Source organism: Notolabrus celidotus, chromosome 14, assembly GCF_009762535.1.
Source record: "Notolabrus celidotus isolate fNotCel1 chromosome 14, fNotCel1.pri, whole genome shotgun sequence".
Classification (NCBI taxonomy): Eukaryota; Metazoa; Chordata; class Actinopteri; order Labriformes; family Labridae; genus Notolabrus; species Notolabrus celidotus.
Window position 1 is genome coordinate 5,167,253 of NC_048285.1, and position 24,519 is coordinate 5,191,771.

Consider the following 24,519-nt stretch of genomic DNA (forward strand, 5'->3'; position numbering starts at 1 on the left):
GATAAAACTTATGAAAAACTTAGGGTAACTTATTAGTACAGCAAACAGAGTTAATAAAAACATGCATTCAAGTCCACTTAGGACCTCCATGCAAAGAATCTTGATACTTCAGAAATCAACTTTTATTGCTTATTCTTGATCTTGTTCTTTAAATCAGGCTTTCTTTTAACATAGAAATTCATCACTCACTTAGAAAGATGCTGCACTACAAAACAAAAGCCTTTGTCTCCAACATGCTGTCAGTTGTATGGTCTAACACCTCCATTCTGCAGCAATTACAGGCATTAAACATCTCTATGTAGAAACTGTCTTTAATGTTTCATGGTCTTGTTTCCTTTTAGGTCACAAAAAGCTTCAGTGTTAATTTCAGTTTGCTTCATAACCAGCTATAAGTTCTTTATAGGAGCTTTAAGTTATTTTTTTCAGAAAAAAAACACGTAGAAATCCGTATTTGGGGAAACTCACACCAATTTTACTAACTCAGCTTGACTTTAATCTCTGGAAATCTTTGGGTACAAGCAGCATTATGGCAGTTTTGGTTGCAAATGAATCAGACAGCCTTATTTCCATATCTTAAGCGTTAGTGAATTGATAGGGGCGTCAATTTCCCTTTCCATCACCCACTCCAACCCCCACCCACCACCGTCCTTCTCCCTCCTCCCGGCCGGTGGCTGCCTCAAGCTGTCAGGGAAGCAGGCTATAAAACAGAAAGGGACGAGACTCTGAGGAGGCTGTTGGTGCTGAGGAAAAACACACGGTACAGCTGGCTCTGTCCAGGAAACCTCTGCCTGCTCGAGTAAGGATTTAAAACAAGGGACACTTTGGACACTTGGATGTAAGAGTAAAACTTTTTTCTGTGAAGTTTTGTGAATTGTCGCTTTGAGACGACAGTGGCTTCATAAAGCACGAGGCATCGGGAGTTTGAAGGAAATATTCTGTGGAGAGACTGACAGAGAGGGAGGTTTGGGATGCTGGTTCCCTGCGCGCTCCGCTCCTTGCTGTGCGTACTAAGCTGCGCATGGCTGCACACCGGAGCGGCTTCACGGCTCAAGTCTCCAGCTCTGCCCATCCAGTCAGAGAGGGAGCCGCTGCCCTCCAAAGGCTTGGCTGGTAAGGAAACTAAAATTCATTTAAACTTATTATAACTTTGTTTCATGTGTTTGCAAATGTCTGCTTTCACGGTACTGTGAAGAAGAGTTTTAAATGCGTATTTTTTCCTTTTACGCGCTTTTACGCAGGGCATGCTGTGTTTATGAGGTGAATACACATTTGGTAAAGTGTAAATGAAGCCTTTCATCATTTCGGCATTCAACATTTTGATCTTCCAAACTTCAAACTCATCTAAACCATTATCTGATATCGTACTGTTTTGCCCAAACACGCGCAGAGGGGGCAGCATCGAGCAATATTTAAGTATCAATTGACTCTCAACAAATTGTGTATTAGAACAAAAAATTAGGCCGAATTGCTGTCAGCTCGTTTTATATGGCGTGCCATTTGGTGCAGGTGAGTTTTCTGTGCGTAATGACTAGAAACCTTTATATACAGAGATTTGATCATGATGTTTGGTTTTGTGTGACCTGTCTTTAAAGATACCATGTGTAGCCTACAGCCCTCTTGGTAGCTTTTGTCATTACAGACTGAAAACACAATTTAAGCAAATGCCCATGTTTCCCCTTGAACTGATCGCAGTGCCCGCCTGGATTGCTTCATGTGTAAACTAGCGGCAAACATCTGAGTCATAACCGCAGTGAATGCCATTCGATTCATGTGTGAAAGCCCCTAAGTACAAAGCTCACTGCGGTTTTTATAAGGTAACCACTCAGGAGTTCAAAACTGTGGGAACTCCACGTTAACCACAGCCTGTAACGTGCAATTCTGTGTTGGAAAACTATAATCAATCGACTTTCCATTACAAGCATTGGCTCCTCTGAGATGATTTATTTCAGCAGTGACTAAAGTGGCAGGCGCACAGTTTGGCTCCTTAAAAACCGGACTGGGCTGTTTAAAGAGTGCAGTCACTGTAATGAAAGAATAATGTGAACCAGGTTGGAAGCAGTGCGCGAGGAAAGGCATCAGCTCGAGAGGAGTTGGCGAGAGGTGACATCACGTTTGGTGTATGTGTGTATTTGTGTGTGCAGACAAGAGCTCTCACCGCACACACTACTTATCCCAACCAGAAATCACTATAATATCCCTGTAGTAACACAGCGTGACTAACACTCAATTATGATCGCAGCATAGTAATAATATCACTGAGAGCTATTTTTGTGTCCTGTAACATCAGTACACAGAGGAGCCCCTGCGTATTAAAACAGTGTGGTTTTTTTTATAGCCGTGGCTGGATATCAAGTAAAACAAAAAGAATAATATGTTTGTTTTCAATCCACACTGGGCCAGGAGTTGTTTCTATCTCTGGGTCTATTGTCTGGAAGAAGGGCTCCAGTTTCTACATGCTGTGGTTGTAACACAAAATCCAGACTGGAGCCTCTGTGTACCCTAGAGATTTCATCAGGTTTTCAACGATATACACAACTGAAAGATTTGTTTTCAGCTTTTTACCCTCTGATGCTGAATCTTATTGGTTGTTTCATTTTCTAGTTGTGATTAATTCATATATACTTTAATGTAGCCGCTAGTTGGTCTCTGCAAAAAACGTGCAGCCATTGGAGACCTGTTCTCCTATGTATTAAGGGCTCTAGTTGGTTTGCCTTTAATGCTTTTACTTCAAATTTCAAGTTGCATTCCTGCCAAATATCAAAAGAAATGTACTTTTGTAAAATTTCTCCCAGTTTTGCCATATTCAAATTGCTTGCACAAACATAAACTCAAAAAAACAAACTAATCGAGTTGATTGCAGTTGATGTTTGCACTGAAAACAAGATGAGCTTAAATAAGTTTTATCAAATGTACACAAATGTTTTTCACAGATTTTTTTATCATAAGGCAATTTAAGAAATTACACCTCACCAATTATTTTTTTTGATCAAATCATTTTTTTTGTTTTAAGAAAAATGACAAATAGTGTACATTGTCATCACATTTGCAGTAGCAAGTAGGTACAATAACTATGCAGCCGCAAACAAATTTAAGTTAGGATATTCATACATAAATGTACACTCACATAAAATAAAATAAATACATAAATAAATGAAATTGAAATAATTAAAAACCCACCCCAGAACAAGCTGAGACCACCAGCTGCATCAGACCTCAACACAGATCCTAAGAGAGGCTTCCTCACCAATTTTTTAAAGTAAAGTTTAAAAATATACCTCAGGTACCCCCTGTAGTTCTCCAAACGACCTCTAGGGGCGCTAGAACTCTCATTAGTGGAACACTGAGGTAAAGTATTTCTTGTAATAATGCTTTAAACAGTTTTTGGTACATTATTTTGCTGCTCTCAGTGGTTAGCATCCATGAGTTTTTAAAGAGGGGCTGACCTACATTATATTTCTGGGAATCTCTGACTGTCTTTCTGTGGAAAGTTGAATGTCTCCCATGCCTGCTCATGGATCATTTAGATGAGACAGGATGTAGGGTTGAGTCCCAAAACTCACCGGCCATCCAGTGAGTTTCTGCTGCCTCCAACATGCCCAGGCAGAGAGCTGTCCAAGAGCACTTTTTGTTCAAATATGAAAGAACAGCTCCGTCTGTGTAGCTTGTCACCCTGAATTAAGGCCTTACAGATGCAGTTCCTCTTCGGAGATATCAAGAACTTCATGAAATGCCTCCAATAAATCCTCCCTAATATTAACTTTGGTACATCCATGAAACACGAACATCATGAAGCTTTATTTCTAGCTCTGGTTTTGAAAGGGCAAAAGAATTGTGATCATAACTATGCAGTGTTCAACCCCAAGGACAGTCACGTATAATCAGCTATGTTTGTGTTTCAGGATGTTCGTTTGGAGGCCGGTTCTACTCTCTGGAGGACACATGGCACCCAGATCTCGGAGAGCCGTTCGGTGTCATGCACTGTGTTCAGTGCCACTGCGAACCGGTAAGTCTTGAGTCTCTGTGACTCCTCTGTGGAAACCCTGAAAGAAAAAAATGTTTTCTTAGTCTGAGCTAAATCTGATCTTTCCTTTGTTTATGACGGAAAGCCACTGTCATGAAGTGGTTGTGAAACAGACTGAAATTAATACTGTTGCCTATTTATGACCCACAAAAGCAGACGAGACCACCAACAACGAGATCAACAGTTTCTATAATGTCAGTTTGAATGCCCTGAAATCACTGTGAGGGGGTACATGTTGGCCTGAAGTATCTACAGCAGGATTAACAGACTGACTTTCTTTATATTTGACTGTTAAACAGTAAGATGAGATTCACGGTTAGAAAATACACAATGTAAAGAACAAAGTCTTTGCCCACAGAGGGCGCCAAAATCAATGGAATCCAAAAGTTCCTTACAGCAGCTTTAACATCTGACGAGAGAAGATATTTTTCTCAATTCCTCCTTTAATTTATTTGTTTGATTTTGGACACTGAAACTTCCCTCAACCCTTAAACAGTAAAGCAGTCTCTTCAGGTAATAAGCACTCAGAGAAGTCGCCTTAAAGAAAACATGAATGCTTTTTGTCTCGTCAGAATAGGAGGTAGTGCTGCAAATCTGCCTCTTGTGGCATAACAAGAACAAACACTTCTAAACCTGAGCTTCACTTCTTTTCCCTGTCAAGAATCAGAAACTATGAAATGCTTGAAAGAAACATTTCCCGTCTTATTTCTATCAAAACACGGAAAAGAAAACAGTTGAGACATTTTTGAAAAGTGGATTGCCACATTGTTCTTACTTGCCTCTCAGAGTTTCAGTATCTCTCTGTAAGTTGCTGGATTTCTGTGACTCCAGGTGAATTTGTAATCAACACATGTATTTCCAGAGAGACTGAACGACTTACTCATGTGTCTACCTCTCTGTTTCGTGTGTTTGTTTTGCTCTGGTAGCAAAAGACTCGTCGTAGCAAGGTGTTCGGGAAGGTGAACTGCAAGAACGTCAAGCAGGACTGTCCAGAACTGGACTGTGATGATCCCATCCTGCTGCCTGGGCACTGCTGTAAAACCTGCCCCAAAGGTAATCCTCTACTGATGCAGTTTAACGATGAACGACTTGGAGAAAGAAGTGAAAGTGTGCTGCAGCAAGCTGTGAAAATAAGCAGGGAATGTATAACCTGCTGCAGGAAAACAAGAGCTGTTCCAGTCATCTGTCACTTCAACTTTTTACCCCACTCTCTCTCTCTGCTCCCTCCCTCTCTTTCTGCTGCCATCTTTACCTCTTTATTTCTTCGCCCAATGGGGTCAGATAGTTAGCAAACAGGCCAGCTGTTAGATGCAATAAGCAAGCCACATTAGACCTTTTCTGTAACCCGGCACAACTGGAAGTACCACCCATCACTTCAGCCCCGTTCACACATTACCACTTAACCTCATCCGCACACTGCTGTGAACACAATTCCTCCTTATTAGAGAATTAGAGCTCCTCTGCACGCGCTCACACATCCTCTCCTCTGCACGCGCTCACACATCCTCTCCTCTGCACGCGCTCACACATCCTCTCCTCTGCACACGCTCACACATCCTCTGCTCTGCACGCGCTCACACATCCGCTCCTCTGCACGTGCTCACACATCCCAGGGTGGGCCTGTGGGCTGCTGTTATTCAGGAGATGTGTGTTTTTGTGCACGGTATGTCTGGTAATGGAAAGTGAAGGTGAAGAACAACACTGTGCTGTGTGTGTGTGTGTGTGTGTGTGTGTGTGTGTGTGTGTGTGTGTGTGTGTGCTTGTGTGTGTGTGTGTGTCTGTGTGTGTGTGTGTGTGTGTGTTGTGGTTGGGTTTTAAGGAAAAGGTTGAGTGTGTTTGTCTTAGCCTTGGCACTGTAGCAGCTAATGTGTTTGTACAAGTGATGGAAAATGGTGTGTGTGTGTGTTTGTGTTTGTGTGTGTATGTGCATGTGTGTGATGTGGTGCACCTGAGGATACAGTACGAACAGTGAGAAGTGAGAGTGACACTACCCAGAAGCCCTTGAGCGTGCCCAGTGGAGCAGAGGAGCGAGGGTGTGTGAGAGGAATGATGAGATTTCAGATTCCTTGGTGGAGTGTGTGTGTGTGTGTGTGTGTGTGTGTGTGTGTGTGTGTGTGTGTGTGTGTGTGTGTGTGTGTGTGTGTGTGTGTGTGTGTGTGTGTGTGTGTGTGTGAGGCAGCTCAGCCAATCTCCTCAGAAAGCTGTCTCAGAGAGAGACAGTTTAAATGACCATGGCCACGTTTCCACTGTTGGAATACTCCCCAATGACCAGGAACCTTTGGAGGAACTTAGTGCAACCCCATAGCAAAGAAAAGGGTCTAAAAAGAGTTCAGGGGACGTTATTTTAACCCTTAAACCCTTTGCACCGAGCGCTGTAGCTCCCAAAAGCACAGTAAGTTTGGTTGATTCAGGGCTGAGCAATTCATTCCGTTTCTGTTTGCCACCAATTTTTTTTTTCAAATCTGCAGCTGCAAACCATTCATTCATTTAATTATTATTTATTGAGTGCGCTGCGTTATTCATCAAGTGTGCTGACAGAGAACATTCAGCAGAGAGACCACACGACAAAATCCAGGCCTTGTTCAGAAGTAAATCCAAATTATAACTGCGACCGATGATTATGCTTTCCATCGCATAAGTTCTGTTGTATGGTTCAGACATTCATGCATCTGGACACTGAACTGCATGTGTTGGAAATGCATGAGACAACAATCTGAAGGAACCTTTCAGCTTGTTTAAGATGCACAGCTGTTTGTTTGGAACAGCAGGTTACTACATAAAACACGTGCTTGTGTCACATCCAGTTAGGGCTGGGCGATATTTAAAAAAGTGCATGCATTATCAGGGTCCCAGTGTGTCTACATTTTGCAAGTAAAGTGAGACATAAAATATCTCGCCTTGATCTGGCGTATGAAAGAAAGGTAGAAAGAGAGAGCATGCGTTGAAGTGAAACAGTCTTTTTATCACCCCATCTTTCTGCTCTTTTGTTATTTCTATCCATCTTCCTACACCTCACAGCCTTTCCGCTTACTCATGTTCACACATTTCTCACCGCTCTATCGCTCTCTAAACATAATCAAGTGAAAAATTGCAGAGTAAGCGACGCTCTGGACTCATCTGTGCACCAGACTCTGTGAGTGATGAAACATAATGTGTTTTGAAATGTTTGGTTTTATTTCTGCAGATATGGAGACAAAGATGGAAAGCTAGATAGGTTTCAAACCCAGGAACAGCTACTATAAAAGACAGAGACATGACTGCTGTTTGTGCAGACTGCTGTTTTCAGGGATTGAACCCTCGTACAGGTCAGTCTGCTTGTGTCTCTCCCTTAAACAACTTTGTTTGGTGTGTCTGCAGGTGGTGATGATAAGAGACCCTCAGACCCTGTGCTGGACAGCTTCGAGTATTTCCACGAAAAGGGGAAAGAGAAGGAGGGAGACCTGCACAAATCCTACAACGACAGATCCTACCTGAGCTCAGAGGAGACCAGCCTTGGGGAGAGCCGCACCGGTAAGCAGGAGTACCCAGAGGAAGATGAATGAGCCACCTCTGTTCTTTCATTGTAACAGTGGGCTGTGATTTATTGGGCTTGTATGCACAGTTTGCAGGACTCATATCCATGCAGCAGTTTCATATGCACACATGTAAAAACACGGGGTAATTTAGCAACACTTGCATGAACACTTATGATGTATGTTATTTGGTTCACATCTAACCCTCTGACTCTCCCTGTGCAGACTTTGTGGCAGTGCTGACAGGGGTGACTGACTCATGGCTGCCCAGCTCCAGCGGTGTTGCCAGAGCTCGTTTCTCTCTGACAAGAACCAGCCTGGCGTTCTCCATCACATACCAGAGGTAAAACCACACACTGTGCTCATGCTGAAAAAAGTCCTCTTCTTTGAAAAGTGTTGTAGCTCTGACTCTGAGTGTGGTGCTCTGGTTTTCTTCTCATCTGCCTGAGTAGCATCACGACATATCCTCCTCTCCTTTCAGCTCTTCTCTGCTGTAAACAAACTGGAGTTGTTTAGAGTAGCAAATATTCAGGGCCTCACATTGATTTTATTCTGAGGAGCCTGATATTATCACGCCATGTGGGCCTACAACTGAAATATTAGTATCAGTGTTTATGTCCTCTTCTTTTTGTTGATGTGAAAACTTTTTATACTGAGTATGTAAAGCAGGAAACAATCCTTGTGCTGACGAGAGATCGTGGTCACCACTTAGTTGTCCAACATGGCGCTTATGACTCATAGTTTGCAACACTGTCTGCAACGCAGGGAGCAGAGCCCTAAAGCTGAACAGCTGAACAGACAGGAGGTGTAACTAGTATGGGTTATAAGGATATGAAAACATTATGTTTTCAGAGATTAGTTATTCATTATACAAAGCAGAATTTGTTATAAAAATCGTCACAATGAGCTCAGTGTCTTTAAAAATATAGTGTTTATTCTGAAAACTCAAAAATGTAACAAACTCAACGCTATCATGATCATTCAACCCCCCTCATGATGTTGATGGATACAAAAGGCTAATGTACAATGCTTTATGATATGACACTCAGCAACATGCTAAGATGCAATAAATACGACACAACACAACATGACACAACACAATACGACACAACACCATATGATACTAGACATTATGGTACGACACAACATATCACAACATGACACCATATGACTTGTTAAGACACAATAGCATACAATACAACACAACACAATAGCATACCATACGACAGGATATACTACGAATCAACATGACACGATCCTATACAATACAACATGATACGATGCGACACCACACAATGCCATACACTACGATACCATGTGACACCATACCATACCATTAGACAGGACACAATATGATACAAGACATTTTATATGACACGGTGTGATACTGTACAACATGAAACGTCATCACACCCCAAGATAAGATTCAAGACATTATGATAAGACATGATGTGAAAGGATATGATACAGTTGAGAAGTAGTTTTACTATCTTATGACTTAGATGGAGTTACTCATTTTCGGGACGCCAGTTTGGCCAAGCGGTTAAAGTGCACCCCACACTCAGAGGCTGAAGTCCTCATCACTGGTTTGACTTCCACAACCTTTTTCAGCATGTCTGCTCTCACTCACTACTTCCCAAATGTCCTGTCTCTCTCCAGCTGTGCAATCAGAAAAACAAAAAAACATTTTGACTGTTTCTATTTGTTATTTTTCAGAATGAGCCGCCCAAACAGAATTGTCTTCTTGGACCCAGATGGGACCATTACGTTTGAGTACAGAGTCCCGAAAGGAGACTCGGACATGGTAAGACATCGCATGAAAAGGAAACCATCTCCTCCTGCTGCTGCTGTCAGTGTTGTTTTCTTCCCATGAGCATGTGTGTCTGTGTGTTTCCTGTTAAGGACAGATAAATGAAGTATCTGCCATGATGAATGCGCCCTCCTCATGACTCTGTGCTCAAACTTTGACTTTTTCTCCCATAACTCAGTCTGCAATAATAAACGATAAGCATGCACACACGCACACACAAACACAGCGACACTTCCTCTCTGCCTCTTCATAAACATCACACACTCAGCCTTGGTGCAGTAAACATCAACACACACTCACTCAGTCACTCAGAGGGAGAAAACACCATCAGGTCAGAGGTGTGTGAGGCTGAGTTTATTAAAAGTCCAGTTTCATCCTGATAAATCTGTAAACTGATACGCTGGTGCAACGGTAGTATCCCAATACTCCCTAAGGTCAGGCTCCATCACTATTTCTGCCAAAATACACACACATATCTCCTCTGAACACTCTGTTCAGCACGCCAGGAGCCCCCTAAATACAGGTCCCGGAAAATTGGCCTATTATTATTTTTAGATAAATGTCAGTGTCAAGCAGCAGAGGACCCCGGAGAGAACACTCAGACATCGAAAAATGACGGGGGCGGAGGGTTGATGGAGCTAAACTTTTGGATGGAGGATTTTTCACATGTTACATCACTGCCCAGCGAAGGGACAGAGAGTAAAGATAATTAAAATGGAGATTAAGCCTGCACTGAAAGTTAAGAGGTGCCGGCGTTCAGCCACATTTCTTCTGGAGGAGAGCACAATCACATGGGTGGATGTATTCTGCAGATGTGCTGTCTGTTTGTCTGTTTTTCCATGAAGTTTAGAGACTTTAGCCCGTTTCACATACTGAGCTCCTGAAGGTCAGCAAGTTGAGGTACATGCATGAACGCAAATGGGCCCACCTTCACCCCTGGCTCACCTGCCCATGTGTGTGTGTGTGTGTTTGTGTAGGTTTGTGGAGTATGGAAGAACCTGCCGAAGCCTCTCCTACGGCAGCTGCAGTCCGAGCAAATGCGCATCAGCATGACCACATCGCCGACAAGACGAGAGGAAGTGGAGGGGAAGATCATCAAACACAGAGCCTTGTTTGCTGGTGCGTGTGTGATTGGTTCATTCTTTTTTTTTTTAAGACATGTGCATGCCTTTGTCTTTGTGCTGGAGTACACAAAAACTCAATATTTACAAAGCAGGGGGATTGTATACGCTCTTGTGTAATCTTAAAAAGCTTTGTGAGGATTAATCCCGCTACAGAGTGTGGACTTTGTTTACAGAGAGAGGACAAGAGAATAAAAGAACGCAGATACTCAGTCTGTCTGTGCATGTTTGTCCCGTGTGCAGAGACGTTCAGTGCGACGCTGACATCCGAGGAGGAGAGCTCGGGGATGGGAGGCATCGCCATGTTGACGCTGAGTGACACAGAGAACAACCTGCACTTCATCCTCATCCTTCAGGGCCTCGTCAAACACAAAGACATAGGTGAGTGGAAAGACAATGAAGAAAGAGAGGATGATTTCTAAACTCCAAACTAAGATTTTCAACCCCCCTATTATGGTGCCCTCAAAAACAATGTGATTACCAACTCCTCCAGTGAAACTACAGGTTTAACAAAACCACAGAGGCAAGGATCCTCGTCTGGGAACCCCCTTGCCACTTACTTTCCTCCACTTTCATCCAAGTGGTTCAGTTTTCCCGAGCTTATAAGATGACTTTTTAACTGCCCTTAAAAGCTTGATTCAAATTCTTGTGACCCCCACTGTCCCTCAAAGTGATTTAATGTGGCTTCATTTAGCTGGTCTGCAGAAAATTAGCCTACTTATATGAGCATGTGTCTGTGTTTCCTGTGCCATAATGAGTTAACCTGCTGCTACTGATGCTTTTGATAATTAACTGTTCACTTATCTTAAACTTAGGAGTCATGTGGCAAAAGGAAGAAAACTCAATACATTTTCTATTTTCAAGGTTTTATTCAAGTTCAGCTACTATTTTTGTCAATATTTTTTTACTATAAACGGTCAAATGTACTATTTTCAGATAACTTAAAAAAAAAAAACATCATTGGAAGACATCTCACAACCCCCCAAAGTGTGGGTCGCGACCCCCCGGGGGTCCCGACCCACACTTTGGGAACCTCTGCTCTAGATGAGCCACTAAAACAAAAAATCATCATCAGCGAGAAGGTTGGATTTTTTTAGGTTAGGTTACATTAGGTGACTTTATTTGTACCTGATGAACAAATACACACACCATCCAGATTGAGGTCTTCATGAAGGGAGTTCCTCCTTGTCCACAGGGGGCGCCATAATCAACACACAGCAGTTTAAACCAAATACCTTATGGCTGTTTAATCTGGAGGCTGATGTTTTCTGGCAAACATTAATGACAAACTCTTTCCTCAGAGCCCCTGGTAGTGCCGATACGAGTCCAGCTTGTGTACCGGCAGCACACCCTGAGAGAGATCCGAGCCAACATCACCTCTCACGTGAGTACTAATCACCCACCGTGGGTTGTAAAGCATGTTGGTATTGGCACAGATGTTGATTTAAGAGATGACAGGAGGAGGAGCTGCATTGTTGTCATATGGGAATACATGACACAGCAGCACACTCACTACTCCTGTCCCCCTCTCACCCCTCTTCATGGAGACGGATGTGGTTTTGTAACCACATCCTCAAGCTGTAGTCGCTGCCGCTCTAATCGCAGTTAAACTACCCCGAGACATGACAAGAAAAATGGACGGAGAGGAAGAGTGAGGGGGGGGACAGGAGGTGAGAGAAAGTGTGAGAGAGGAGCTCTTGCGGGGGACAGATATGAGTCGTGAATGAGAGACACGGAGGAAAAGAGGGACGGGACATGGGGGGAGGTAGAGAGGATGGACTGCGCACACACTCCTCACACATGTCAGTGGTTAGTGGTCTGTGGGCTGAGATGGATGCAAGGAGGAAGGAGGGAGGAGGAGGAGGAGGAGGAGGAGTGATGAAAGGCGGGTCTGTTTTGAATTCTGCCAAGGATTGCATGAAGGGGCTGATGCGCTTCTCTCGAGACAAGCGGTGAGAGAGACTGTCCGTGAAAAGTTGTAGCTCAGCAGCGGTCAGTCACATGGCCCCCTCGCAGTATCACATTCGAAGCACTGACTCATTGAAGCTGAGAAAGACAAACAACACAGAGACTCAGTTGTTCAACGGAATCTGATCGGGGTTTAGCCATCAGATCAGATAAAATCTCAAACATTTGTTGTGAAAAGAAACTTTAATTAGATCACGTACTGAGCTCTGATTTTGATCTGGATCACACTTTCCATATGTGATCAACAGTTTTGAATACGATTTAGGAACCTCTAATCCAGAAAATCTGGATTTCCTTATCCCGACAGAAGGGAAGAGACTTGTTGGGTTTCAGGAAACAAATATAACAACCCTGTAAATTATGAGTCATGTGATGCGGGTTGAGGAATGGCTGCCTGAAGTTTTGGCTGCTCGACTAGCTCTGACTGTAGCAATTTAGATAAGTTTACAGAGATCTTACCAAAAGTAAAAGCGTGGTATTGTTCATCCCATGGCTCCAGCTGGACTTAAGAGAGATAACAAAGGGTATTGCATCCGCTAAAACACCCACATCGAATAAAGGTAATTCCGAGGCTTAGGGGGAAAAGAACACTTTAAATTATATTCAACATTTGTACCAATCAGAATATTCTGCTTACAATTGTCTGACTCTTGAAGTGATAAAGTTCTTAAATTATGACCAATAAATCCTGGCACAGTAAATGCTGAAACAGGAGTTTTTCCCTCTCAAAGTATTCCTAGAATATCTCTCAATTTCTATCAAAAAAATCTTAAAATTGAAGACTAAAGCCTCTGTGAGGAACTGTCCATTTGAGCTGGTTTTGGCGCCCCCTGTGGCTCAAGGAAAAAGGGTAACGCAAAAAATATGTCATCTTTTCAATGCAGTCTCAAATCACACAGCTGTGGCAAGAAATCTCTTTAAAATGTACATTAACTGAGAGAAAGAAAGGAGACCCACCCGCCATGCCGCCCCAAACCCACAGACTTGATTGTGTTCATTTTTAAAGAGCGTATACTGCGATTACAAACCTTGGATATCAAGACTATCAAAAAAGGCACAAACAGACAGGCCGCAAGGGAAGCTTTGTTATACAACTTATCCCAGTAAGGTTTCCAGTGCCCTAAATGTTCAAACTAAACCCCCCAAAAAGTCTATCTTCAGGTCAGTCAAGTCCCTGGATTACAACTCCCATCCTTACTACTGTAGACGCAAGTGCATTTAATAAACGTAGGTGTGTGTGTGACAGACGGGTGTGTACAGAGAGGCCACATGTTTTTAAATGTCTTCAGGTGACCTCTCATCTCTGTGCTGATCCATGCATGATTTGGTGTTTTTTAAACAAAAATCTCTTCCTGTTTTCTTGCTACAGCAAAACATATCACTCATTTAAAAACTTTGATGTTGAAAATATGAAAAAAGGCAGATTTAACATAAATATATGACTTCTCCTGACACCTACCCTGTCGCAGAAGTTTCAGACATGAAAAATGAATATGTAGAAGTAATTAAACTTTATGCTGATGATCTAGTTTGCTTTTGTAGCTCATTTAGAGTCACTTGTGTTCATTACAGTCGGTTTCATGGTCAGCTAAAAAATCCTCACAGGAGCTTTAAGATTTAGAAACAAAGGACATAAAGAGGATCGAATGTTGTTCTCTCAAACAACAGGCAGTAATGTAACAAAACACAAAACAGAGGCTTAAAAAAGAATTGTAATCTTAATTACGCCTTTAAAGTTGTTCCAGTTGCACAGTCTGGATCACTGGAGGCTTTCATGGGTTTACGCAGACACTGTGACTTTAATCTTGGAGGGGGTTTGGTCGATTGTTTTGGAAAAGTTTGGAAATTTAAAGAGATGTTTGCATCATGATTCCGTCTGTTTTTCTGTCCTCTTAAAATAAAGCACTATTCTTTCTGTTCTCTGCATAGATAATAGCTTTAATAGTATGCAGACCCTTTTTGAGGTCGAGTGATCATTCTTTGGAAAAATTTTCAAAGTATACACGTAGAAAAAGTTTGTTTCTGTAGAGTGTGATTGGATGCAAAACAAAAAAAACTGGCACTAAAGCCGGCTGATCTTGGTCGACAAACGATGGGATCTCCAATCGTATCCAGATTAAACTCTCTGAATAACAGGGCCCTCAGGATACTCTTCTTTATGAGTCCAACGTTAAATACAATCGCAGACCGGGACACACATCTGATTTTTGAATGTGTGGTGTCATTTTTCATTGCAGCAGTAATCCTGACAGTGTTATTACTCTGCATGATTTACACAACACCTATACATACATGTATCCTTTCGCATCTCTCACCATTATCTCCATTCAATGCTCCTGACATAACTCCGCTCCCCTCCGCCCACCCCTCCTCCTCCTCCTCCCAGAGCTACCCTCTCTGTTTTGGCTCCTCGCTGTGTGGATTTATGGTACATGTATATTTATATTGAACTCAGGCCCTGAGGTCATAAAATAGTAACATTTCTTCAACACACTCGTACATCTGTCCTATTAATTCCACATTTCTCAACCCTCTTGAAATTCCCCCCTGAAACCCCCTTCCCTTGCTCTCCTTGGGTCCAGTTGCCTGCTTGAAATGAACTTCACTCAGTATGAAAAGTGTTACGGCAATACAAGACATGTTTCAGCCGAGGGTTTAAGCGTGCTCTTGTCAGTGGCATGATTTAAATTCATGTGTTTTTAAGCAGCATAAGTGTTTTGAAGCCTTTGTGAAAGCTGAATTATTGCCAATATTATTGGAATCATGCAGAGAATTTGTTGTTCTCTGGGATGCTTTTTGCTCCCTGCACTCATCTGATTCTGCTTTTCATAAACTGAAGACTCACTCTGGTTGGGAACTTGTCACCAGTTGGTCCTTTGTCTAAATAAGTTGTGGTAACATGTCACTTTGGCACGTCCATGTCCGAAAGCTGTTTTTGGCGTATTATGACAGTTTCAATTCAGGTACTGAAAAGGGAATTTGTCCACAAAGGAATCTTGTTATATATTTACCCATTTTCGAACCCATATATTGCACGCAGCTAACTGTTTCCATCTGTGCCTGCAGGATCCAGACTTTGCAGAGGTGCTGACAGACCTGAATAGCCGGGAACTGTTTTGGTTATCTCGTGGCCAGCTGGAGATCGCAGTGGCAACAGAGGGTCAGGATCCACGACAAATCTCTGGCTTCATCAGCGGCAGGAAATCATGTGACAGTAAGTGTCCCCCGCAAAGAAAAATAATCTCTTCATGTCTCTCTTCGTATTATTCTTGGGACAAACACTGCAGGGGCTACAAAGGCTTCTGACGGGTGTTTTGCATTGTTTGTGCTCGTCCATCTGCGGCTGTTTTTTGTCATTCTACTCCATAAATACATCTCTTTCCTTTCAAGTGTTATCGGTGGGGTAAAAAAGTGTTTATAGACCTTCTGTTGGAGTTGGTGGCCCACCAACAATGTGTATGCATGTCTGTCTGTGAGTGTGTTTGTGAGAGACACAAAGAAAGAGAGAGAGAGAGAGGTTAGAGGAATGTTGTGGACAGCCTGATAGTCTGTTAAAGTGTGCACACATGGGGTTTCATGGGATGCAGAGCTTGAACATGCGGGCATCCAGTACTCTGAAAGACCCTTTTAAAGAAATGCATGTAAGGAGAGAAATATGCATTTGTCAGTTTTACACGCGGACACACCGTGGTGCTGCCAAGGTCACAGTCTGCTGGACCCGACTCTCCATGCTGGTGATTAACAGCTTGACGTTATGCGTGAAGAATTCAAACCCAGCACACTTCTTTTTCCCTCACTCCCTCTCTCTTCTCTCTCTCTCTCTCTCTCCCAGTCTTTCAGTCTCCCCCCTCTCCCCATCCTTGGCGTCATTCCTCCTCTCTGGCTTTTTTCTGTCTCCATGTCATTTTCAAATTTTTTCCCTGCCCCTTTCCCATCATTCTCTGTTAGTCATTCCCTCCCGTCCTCTCGGCTCAATCTTTTTAAGCCTGCTGCATTCAACATGAGTTACCTCATTGTGAGGCTTAACCTTGGGTGGGTTTTTGTGTGTGTGTGTGTGTGTGTGAGTGTGTGTGTGTCTGACAGACGTGTGTTTCTTGCCAAGGCCGGGCACACAATTACACGAGCAGACACACCTTCTGATTAGACGTCCAATTGAATCTGTCCCATCAATGATTCGTTCTTCTTGAAGGGATGTCTTGGTTTAGTGTGTGTGTGTGTGTGTGTGTGTGTGTGTGTGTGTGTGTGTGTGTGTGTGTGTGTGTGTGTGTGTGTGTGTGTGTGTGCGTGCGCAGAACATTTGGAGAATGTGGCCCCCTTCCTCTCCAGCCAGCGTATTTTGACATGACAGGAATCATTGCCTCATCTCGCTCGCTGTCAGGCTTTAGTTTGAGGGAGGGAAAATCCGAGGGGAGCAGTGATGGTTGAAGATAAGTCATCTGAGGAGGAATGTACTCTAAAGTGGATTTTTGATATTAATCTGTGTTTGTTCTGTGCTCAGCTATACAGAGTGTGATGTCCAGCGGTGATGCATTGACCCCGGGGAAGACAGGAGGAGTGGGATCCGCCGTCTTTAACCTTTATGATAACGGCACATTGGACTACCAGGTACGGGTTTGTTCATGCAGGGGGGAGAGTCTTTAACCTCTGTGTGTGTGTGAGTGTGTGTGTGTGTGTGTGAGTGAAAAGGTTTGACAGGACATAGAGAGCGTTTTTGAATAATGGTTAATATTTTATTATGTTTAATAAGAACCAACTAAATGTATTAAAAGTATACAGGAAGAACGACAAACTATGGGATCTCCAATCGGATCCAGATTAAACTCTCTGAATAACAGGGCCCTCAGGATACTCTTCTTTACGAGTCCAATTCTCAAACATAAAGAAGCCCAAAAAACCTTTATTGATACACTAACTTTATCGAGACACCAAATATTGAACCCTCTTCTTTTCGATGACTAAAAGACACCAACGTGGACTGAACTCCCTAAACTGTCTTAACTTCTGTGAATGCTTCATTCATATAATGCACATCAGACAAACACTGGAATAAATTGCCCATATGTATGGACTTTGGTTCCAAACACCTTTGTCTGCATACTCTGAAGAAAAAACAGGACTTATGTCGACTAAATGTCCAAAACAGACTCTGGATTTATCAGGACTCTTTGAAAACATGATAACAGTCGTAATATTTAACGGTTCAGTGATGCATGTAGCGAGCCTCCTGTGCAGAGGCTGTACTTCTTGGAGCAGATAACCTGGAGGTAAATCCAACCCGTAACCTTTGGCTGCACGTCGTCCCCCGCTCTCTCTTCCAGTTCCTTCTTCCCATACTCTGCTTTTGTAGCACGTCCATCCAGGCTGTACATGTTGTGATTGACAGAGTTGATAGAAAACAGACAGAAAGCATTAACGCGTGAGCCAACCTTCAATCCAAAAGCTAAATGTCACCAGTCTTACTCAGATTTTTATACCCAACTTTTATGGACTTTTCCTCACACACAAAAAATAACAGACTTGAGAAAAGCAAACCCTAAAGTGTGTCATAAAGCAGACAGAATGGATTAAAATCATTGTTAGCACACTTTTACCTTCTCTGGCATGAAGTCCAGCTCATCTGAGATCATACTACACTTTAAGAAATATTTCCAGACGTTAGACATGTCCATTCAGAGTAAAATAACATCTGCTTCTTCTTAGGGTGAAAGAAGGAATAAGCAACTTTTGTAAACAACTGCTCATGCATCAACCCTCACGAGGAAGCTTGCTGTAGTAATTATAACATAAAACTTTATTAATGCAGCGCCCTTTTTACAGAAGGGAGCCAAAGGCTTCACAATGAAACACAAAGACACATTTTATAATCAGAAGAGGCTGATTGTTTAAGTAATAAAGATTAAGTAAAGACGACAGAATAAACACTAAGTTGCATACTTTGATTGGAGCATGACATAAATCACTTCTTCTCCTGTAGGTTCAGGTCGCAGGTCTCAGCAGTGAATTTGTCGGCCTCACCATCGAGTTGAAGCCGCGGCGGCGAAACAAGCGCTCAGTGCTGTACGACCTGACTCCAGAGTACAACAAGGAAACAGGCCGCGCGAACGGCAGCTGGAACCGTCTGGAGGCGCGCCACATCCACATGCTGCTGCAGAACGAGCTGTTCATCAATGTCGCCACAACGCACAGCCAGGACGGAGAGCTGAGGGGGCAGATTAAAGCCATGCTCTACAGCGGCCTGGAGACACCCAGACATGGTACGGGTTGACAAAAGCAGGGAGACAAAGGGTTAAAAATATATGAAAGTAATGGAGCTGTGTGCGCTTTTGAGTCCTGGCTGCAAGCCTCATTGAAACATTGTGTCTTTCAGAGCTTCCCACTCCTCTGGCCGGGCACTTTGTGGCTCCACCAGTAAAAACGGGAGCCTCAGGCCACGCCTGGGTGTCAGTGGACAAACAGTGTCACCTGCATTATGAGATCGTGGTTGCGGGCCTCAGCAGGGCCGACGACCTCACCGTGAACGCCCACCTGCACGGCCTGGCAGAGATCGGGGAAATAGACGACAGCATCACCACGCACAAGAGGCTGCTGACCGGCTTCTACGGCTCACAGGTACGGACGTGTGCACGGCGTGAAATACTGAGAATGATGATTTCAGAATGTACACACTCTTATAAACACACTGTCCTCTATCCTCTCACCAGGCTCAGGGAGTTTTAAAGGACATCAGTGTTGAATTACTGCAACACCTGAACCAGGGAACCGCCTTCATCCAGGTCAGCACCAAGATGAACCCGCGAGGAGAAATACGAGGACGGGTATGTACAGAACAGCAAAACAGTTTTCTCTTTACTTTTATTTATAGTTTGGACACAGCTGAGTCTGATGCTGTGTAATAAAACAATGGCAGCACTTTGTTGTGGTCACCATTTTTATATTATTCATGACCTACTTTATCTAAATATGCTGGACGTTCTTACAAATGATCAATATGAGCCGCTTCAACACAGAATCTCAATCCAGCTTGAGACACGCATGACAGAACCATTTTACAACCACATGACAACAATACGACAACCATTACCCAGTAAAATTCTAACAGTTCCAGCTGGTCCGCCACTTTAACAAGACCCAACAAGGACAGACGGACCAGTTTTTCATAGAGTTTATTGAATTTATTGAAAGGCTGTAAAATGCATGGTAGAAAACACAGAGTTGTAAGGGTGGGACAAAGTATTGATGCAGCTCCCCTCGAGTGATATAACCACCAAACTGCTGGTGCTAAAGATCAATATTTGAATCCCAATCTAAAAAGATTTTCCTTCCACGTTGACTCACCACGTTACGACCGTACTGCATGATTCCTTGTGGTGGCACTGGTGACATTAATCCTGCACTTTTTTCATTCTTCAGTTAAGTAGATATTGTTTATTACAGAATAGTCGTATGTATCAGGTATCCCACCCCGGTTTAACTAAATGAATCAAGCTAACAAAGCTGCAAAACAACACGAAAATGCACAGATAGATCCACTAATGCAAACATGCAACTCGATCCACAAATGTTGTGCGGAAGGGTTTGTCTGCCCTGAGCTCCGGCTCACAGGCGCACCGTGTCTAACTCTGGTTGGCCCGACCTGAACTGAAGAGTCTGTCATTAATATTACATTTTAATCCCGGCATGCAGAGCAAATTTCACTCAGCTGCAAAAGTTTGAGGGTGTTTTGAGCTGCAGTGCAGGTGTGAGGATCAAACCTTCAGAAAGAAGAGATAGAGGATGGAAGTGATGTGGGATTCATGGTGCTATCAGCAGCAACAATCAATCCTGTCTTTAAAGTCGCCCTCGTGTGTTTACATGTCTGCTTGCTGAGTCCTCAACAGCCCACACCATTACACCATCACACGCTCTCAAAGGCAGGCAGGTGCTCTCTGCCTGGAGGGGCTCTGCTGGAAAGTAAAAGTTTAACGGAGGTTCAGAAACACTCACAAGCATCGACCTCGGTCTCCCACAAAAACCTATTTGCAGCTTTGCAGGTGTAGAAGGTCATGACATCTTTCAGGCTTCTGGGTAATGACTTGGGAAGGGATCACACACACACACACACACACACACACACACACACACACACACACACACACACACACACACACACACACACACAAACACACGCACACACACACACACACACACACACACACACACACACACACACACACACACACACAGGCAGGTCAAGCTGTTTTAAAAGCCAACAGGTCAAACATATAAACAACCATCTGCTTGTTCAGGAGCAATTAACAAGTCAGCTTCACGCCAGGTTTGAGTCAAGTGTGACCGACAAATCCCTCATGTCCTAACCATGCTTTCTTCTTTTTCTCTTCCCCCCATCTATCCTTTCTTCTTCTTCTTCTTCTTCTTTTCAGGTCCATGTGGAAAACAACTGTGAGTTAGGGACCAGAGGAGACGCAGAGGAGGCGGAGTTTGATGATCTCTTTGTGAAGGATCCTGAGGAGCTGAAGAAAGACCCCCATACCTGCTTCTTTGAGAACCAGCACCATGCCCATGGCTCCAACTGGACCCCGAACTACGACAGGTGTTTCTCCTGCAGCTGCCAGGTAAACGCAATAAACTTAAAAACTGAAACCAAAAATATTTTTTAAATCTCAGGAGAAGAAAGAATTTTTTGATATCTCACTGATGAATTGTCTTTCTGTTGTTTTTCTGCAGAAGAGAACTGTGATCTGTGATCCGGTCATCTGTCCTGTGTTGACCTGCTCCAGAACCATTCAGCCTGAGGACAAGTGCTGCCCAGTCTGTGATGGTGAGACACACAGGATTCTTTTATTGTACATGAGACAGATTGTGCATGATGAAGTAGCTTAAGACGGATGAATATTTGCACAAATACAAGATATTTGACGAAGAATTTGAAGAAGCTTGACTCCTATTTAAAAAGGTTTAAAGATAAAATTACCCGTCTTATATTCATGACACAAAAATAAAATGATACTTGACTAAGAATATAAAATGCCCCTGCAGGATTAGCGTCATGAGCACTGTTGTGTTGAGTCACAGAATCAATATTTTTTCTGACATATTCTGATAAATAAAATAGTTTGGAATGTATCCTGTTTAACTCAAACTAGTGTGTGACTTTGTGCTGCTTCGTGTTTCCTGTTGTGTTTAGATTTTCATTCTTTTTGGGGTGAATTCCCGAAGTGATCCCCACAACAACCATAAAGTTGAAAAGTAATTCTGTTTTTATGTGTCCATTTCCTGTTTCCCTTCTCAGAGAGGAAGGAGCCCAAGGACATGAAAGCTCCAGAGAGGGTAGAAGAAAATCCTGAGGGTATGTACAACCTCTGCTGTCTCAGATTCAGCCTCTCTCATCTCTTTGTGTTTCTCTTTTCAGGCTTGTTTTCTGTATTTTCTTCTGACTTTTCTCTCTAACCTGTTTTGCTCTGTCTTCTTCTCTTTCTCAGGTTGTTACTTTGAAGGAGACCAGAAGATGCACGCCCCAGGAACCACATGGCATCCCTTCGTTCCTCCCTTTGGCTACATTAAATGTGCTGTCTGTACTTGCAAGGTAAATATACACCAATAAACCCGCTCACATCTGGCTGGATTTGCTCTCCAAAAGCCCTTAATGGATCATTTATCTTGTATTAGAGAAACAGAGGCTTGAAAAAATGTCTCATCTGTTCGACTATTTATGTGGAAAGAAGCAATAAGTCATCGCTTCTTTCTGAGAGGGGAAAGAACAGCTGCTAACCTGATGCTAATGCTACATCCATAGGGGTCTTCGGGGGAGGTCCACTGTGAGAAGGTGACGTGTCCGGTGTTGACCTGCAGTCACCCTGTGAGGCGTAATCCCTCGGACTGCTGTAAAGAGTGTCCGGAGGAGGAGAGGACTCCTGCAGGGCTGGAGCACGGGGACATGATGCAGGCAGACGGCCCGCGGCACTGCAAGTTCGGCAAAAACTATTACCAGAACAGTGACAACTGGCATCCCTGGGTACCACTGGTCGGGGAGATGAAATGCATCAACTGCTGGTGTGATGTAAGTACTGCAGCTGCACGGAAAAACGTTTCTGAAATGTTGTTGACATGAAGTTATTAGTCATGAAATCAGCGTCAGTGCTTCACCTATAGTTATGTCTTTGAGAAGTAGATTGTATGCACTAGCAATAAGATGTTGAGTTCAGATTATTTCAACGTGTCAAAATAAAAGTCTCTGATAGTGAAGACCCAGCCAGTCTCAGTGCATCAATGTATTTCAACAACAATAAGCCAAAGAACTAATTTTAAAGAGGGTCATGAAAAATCCATCTCTGCATTTTTCCTCCAAGCATTTTAGCCTCTTTCAGCTCTTTGTCTCGGTTTCACTGCTTTACTGTTTTGTCCGACTTCTATCACTCCTGTAGTCCACAGAAGAAAAAGACAGATATATCTGTTTTTAGCTCTGATAGATCCACTGCCGTCTTATTTTTTGTACCAAACAGCAGACAAGCGATAGTGGAAGTAAGCTGGTGAACATAGGGGAGTATTTAACAGCTAAACGAGTTGGTGGAGACCAAAACAGAGACAAAAGAGAGTGAAGATGATTGCCGATGTCACTGTTTGTCTGCTTGATGTTCAAATAAGGAACTTCTTGCTGCCAAAACACCAATAAATTGAGTTTTAATATAACAAAAGAATATGATTAAATAAGAGACCTCTATTTTCTTTGCATATTGCCAGTTTGAGATTGAAAAGTTTTGAAATCATCCAACAGTAACCTGGCTTTGACTGGAGCATTCATGTTTTTGCTTCTTTCCTCAAACTCTCGTCTCCCTGTCTTTTTCTCCTCAGCACGGTGTGACTAAGTGTCAGAGGAAGCAGTGTCCAGTCATCACCTGCACCAACCTCTCCCGCAGAGAGGGTGCCTGCTGTCCCGAATGTCTCGGTGAGTAATGCAACACTTTCACACACAAATCTCATGTAGTAATATCATCATTAGAGAGCTCAGGGTTCAGTTTGGTCATTTTTAAGAGGGTTAAAAAAAACTCAGATTTTATTAGAGATATTTGGCTATCTTTTAATTTTTTATGATTCTTGGGGTTGAGTCCGTTTAATATTGATAAATTATGAAAATTCTTTTATCACACCAACACATCAAAACCCAAGACTTTCACTCCCAAGATGACAAAAAGTGGCCAAATGTTGCATTTTGTGCTGGAATTCTAAAAATGTGCAACATTTCTGATGAAATTAATACAAAAAAACATCCATATATTTGGCATGTTTTCCATATTGATTGATTGATTAGCGTTGTTCAGCAGCAACAAATTGCAGCGTTAGTAGATGAGGAAATACAAAACAAGGAGGATTTAAAGTTAGCAAAAGCAACTGGTGACCGTGTAGAAATAAAGTCTGCTTCATCTCAGGTCTGTGACTTTGCTCCTAAACGGACGTTTCTGTTTCTCCTCAGATTCCAAAGAGGAAGCGGACCAGATGATGAAAGCTCCAGACAAAAGACGAACCTTGAGACACTGATCCGTGGGGACCCGCGGTAACAACACCAAACCCTCCTCTGCCCTTTTAAACTCCGCCCCCTCTCCATGGACCCAAATCCAGAGCTGCACACTGGGTCCCTAGACCCCCCCCCCCCCCCCCCCCCCCCCTCTCCAAACCCACCCTGGTATCAGCTTCAGGATTGTAATGAACAGAGAAAAAAGAGAAAGAGGAATAATAAAAGGATAAAAAAAATTTAAAGACTTGTTAACGGGAGAAATGAAGCTACGAAGAGGACCAACCTGACTTCTCAAACCTGCCGCCTCCTTTTTTCTTATCTTCTGCTTTTTCAGGATGTTTTTCTTCACCCAATAAAATCTCATCAGGACAAAAGTTACGGACGTACGAATGAAACACAGCTGCTGAAGGGATTCTCTCACTGTCGGTCCAGATTGTGCAAGTCGTATTTCAGTGACAGGTCTTCTTTTTGAAGTACAGCCAGAATAACTGCACCTCTCACTGAAAGGAGAGGAAAGTGTTGCTCAGATCTGTGTGAATATGAATGTGTGTGTGTGTGTGTGTGTGTGTGTGTGTGTG

General features: G+C 43.0%; 1 protein-coding gene across 1 annotated transcript; it reads left to right on the forward strand.

Annotated features, from left to right (window-relative positions):
* The first annotated feature begins 757 nt into the window (after positions 1 to 757).
* Positions 758 to 24,066, forward strand: chrd (chordin). Its single transcript, XM_034701243.1, has 21 exons — positions 758 to 1,110; positions 3,900 to 4,003; positions 4,948 to 5,074; positions 7,379 to 7,531; positions 7,759 to 7,876; positions 9,250 to 9,337; positions 10,321 to 10,462; positions 10,708 to 10,845; positions 11,766 to 11,848; positions 15,499 to 15,646; positions 16,931 to 17,037; positions 18,407 to 18,686; positions 18,800 to 19,041; positions 19,134 to 19,247; positions 20,853 to 21,044; positions 21,157 to 21,250; positions 21,722 to 21,778; positions 21,912 to 22,015; positions 22,226 to 22,489; positions 23,281 to 23,374; positions 23,900 to 24,066. The coding sequence occupies exons 1-21, from the start codon at positions 969 to 971 to the stop codon at positions 23,962 to 23,964; spliced, it is 2,856 nt and encodes a 951-aa protein (XP_034557134.1). The 5' UTR covers positions 758 to 968; the 3' UTR covers positions 23,965 to 24,066.
* The last annotated feature ends 453 nt before the right edge of the window (positions 24,067 to 24,519 follow it).

Excerpts from the sequence above, each read along its gene's own strand:
- chrd (XM_034701243.1), top strand. The coding sequence starts at position 969 with ATGCTGGTTCCCTGCGCGCTCCGCTCCTTGCTGTGCGTACTAAGCTGC. Across the intron at positions 1,111-3,899 it reads GCCCTCCAAAGGCTTGGCTG|GATGTTCGTTTGGAGGCCGG; the intron begins GTAAGGAAACTA and ends TTTGTGTTTCAG. Across the intron at positions 19,042-19,133 it reads CCGGCTTCTACGGCTCACAG|GCTCAGGGAGTTTTAAAGGA; the intron begins GTACGGACGTGT and ends TCCTCTCACCAG.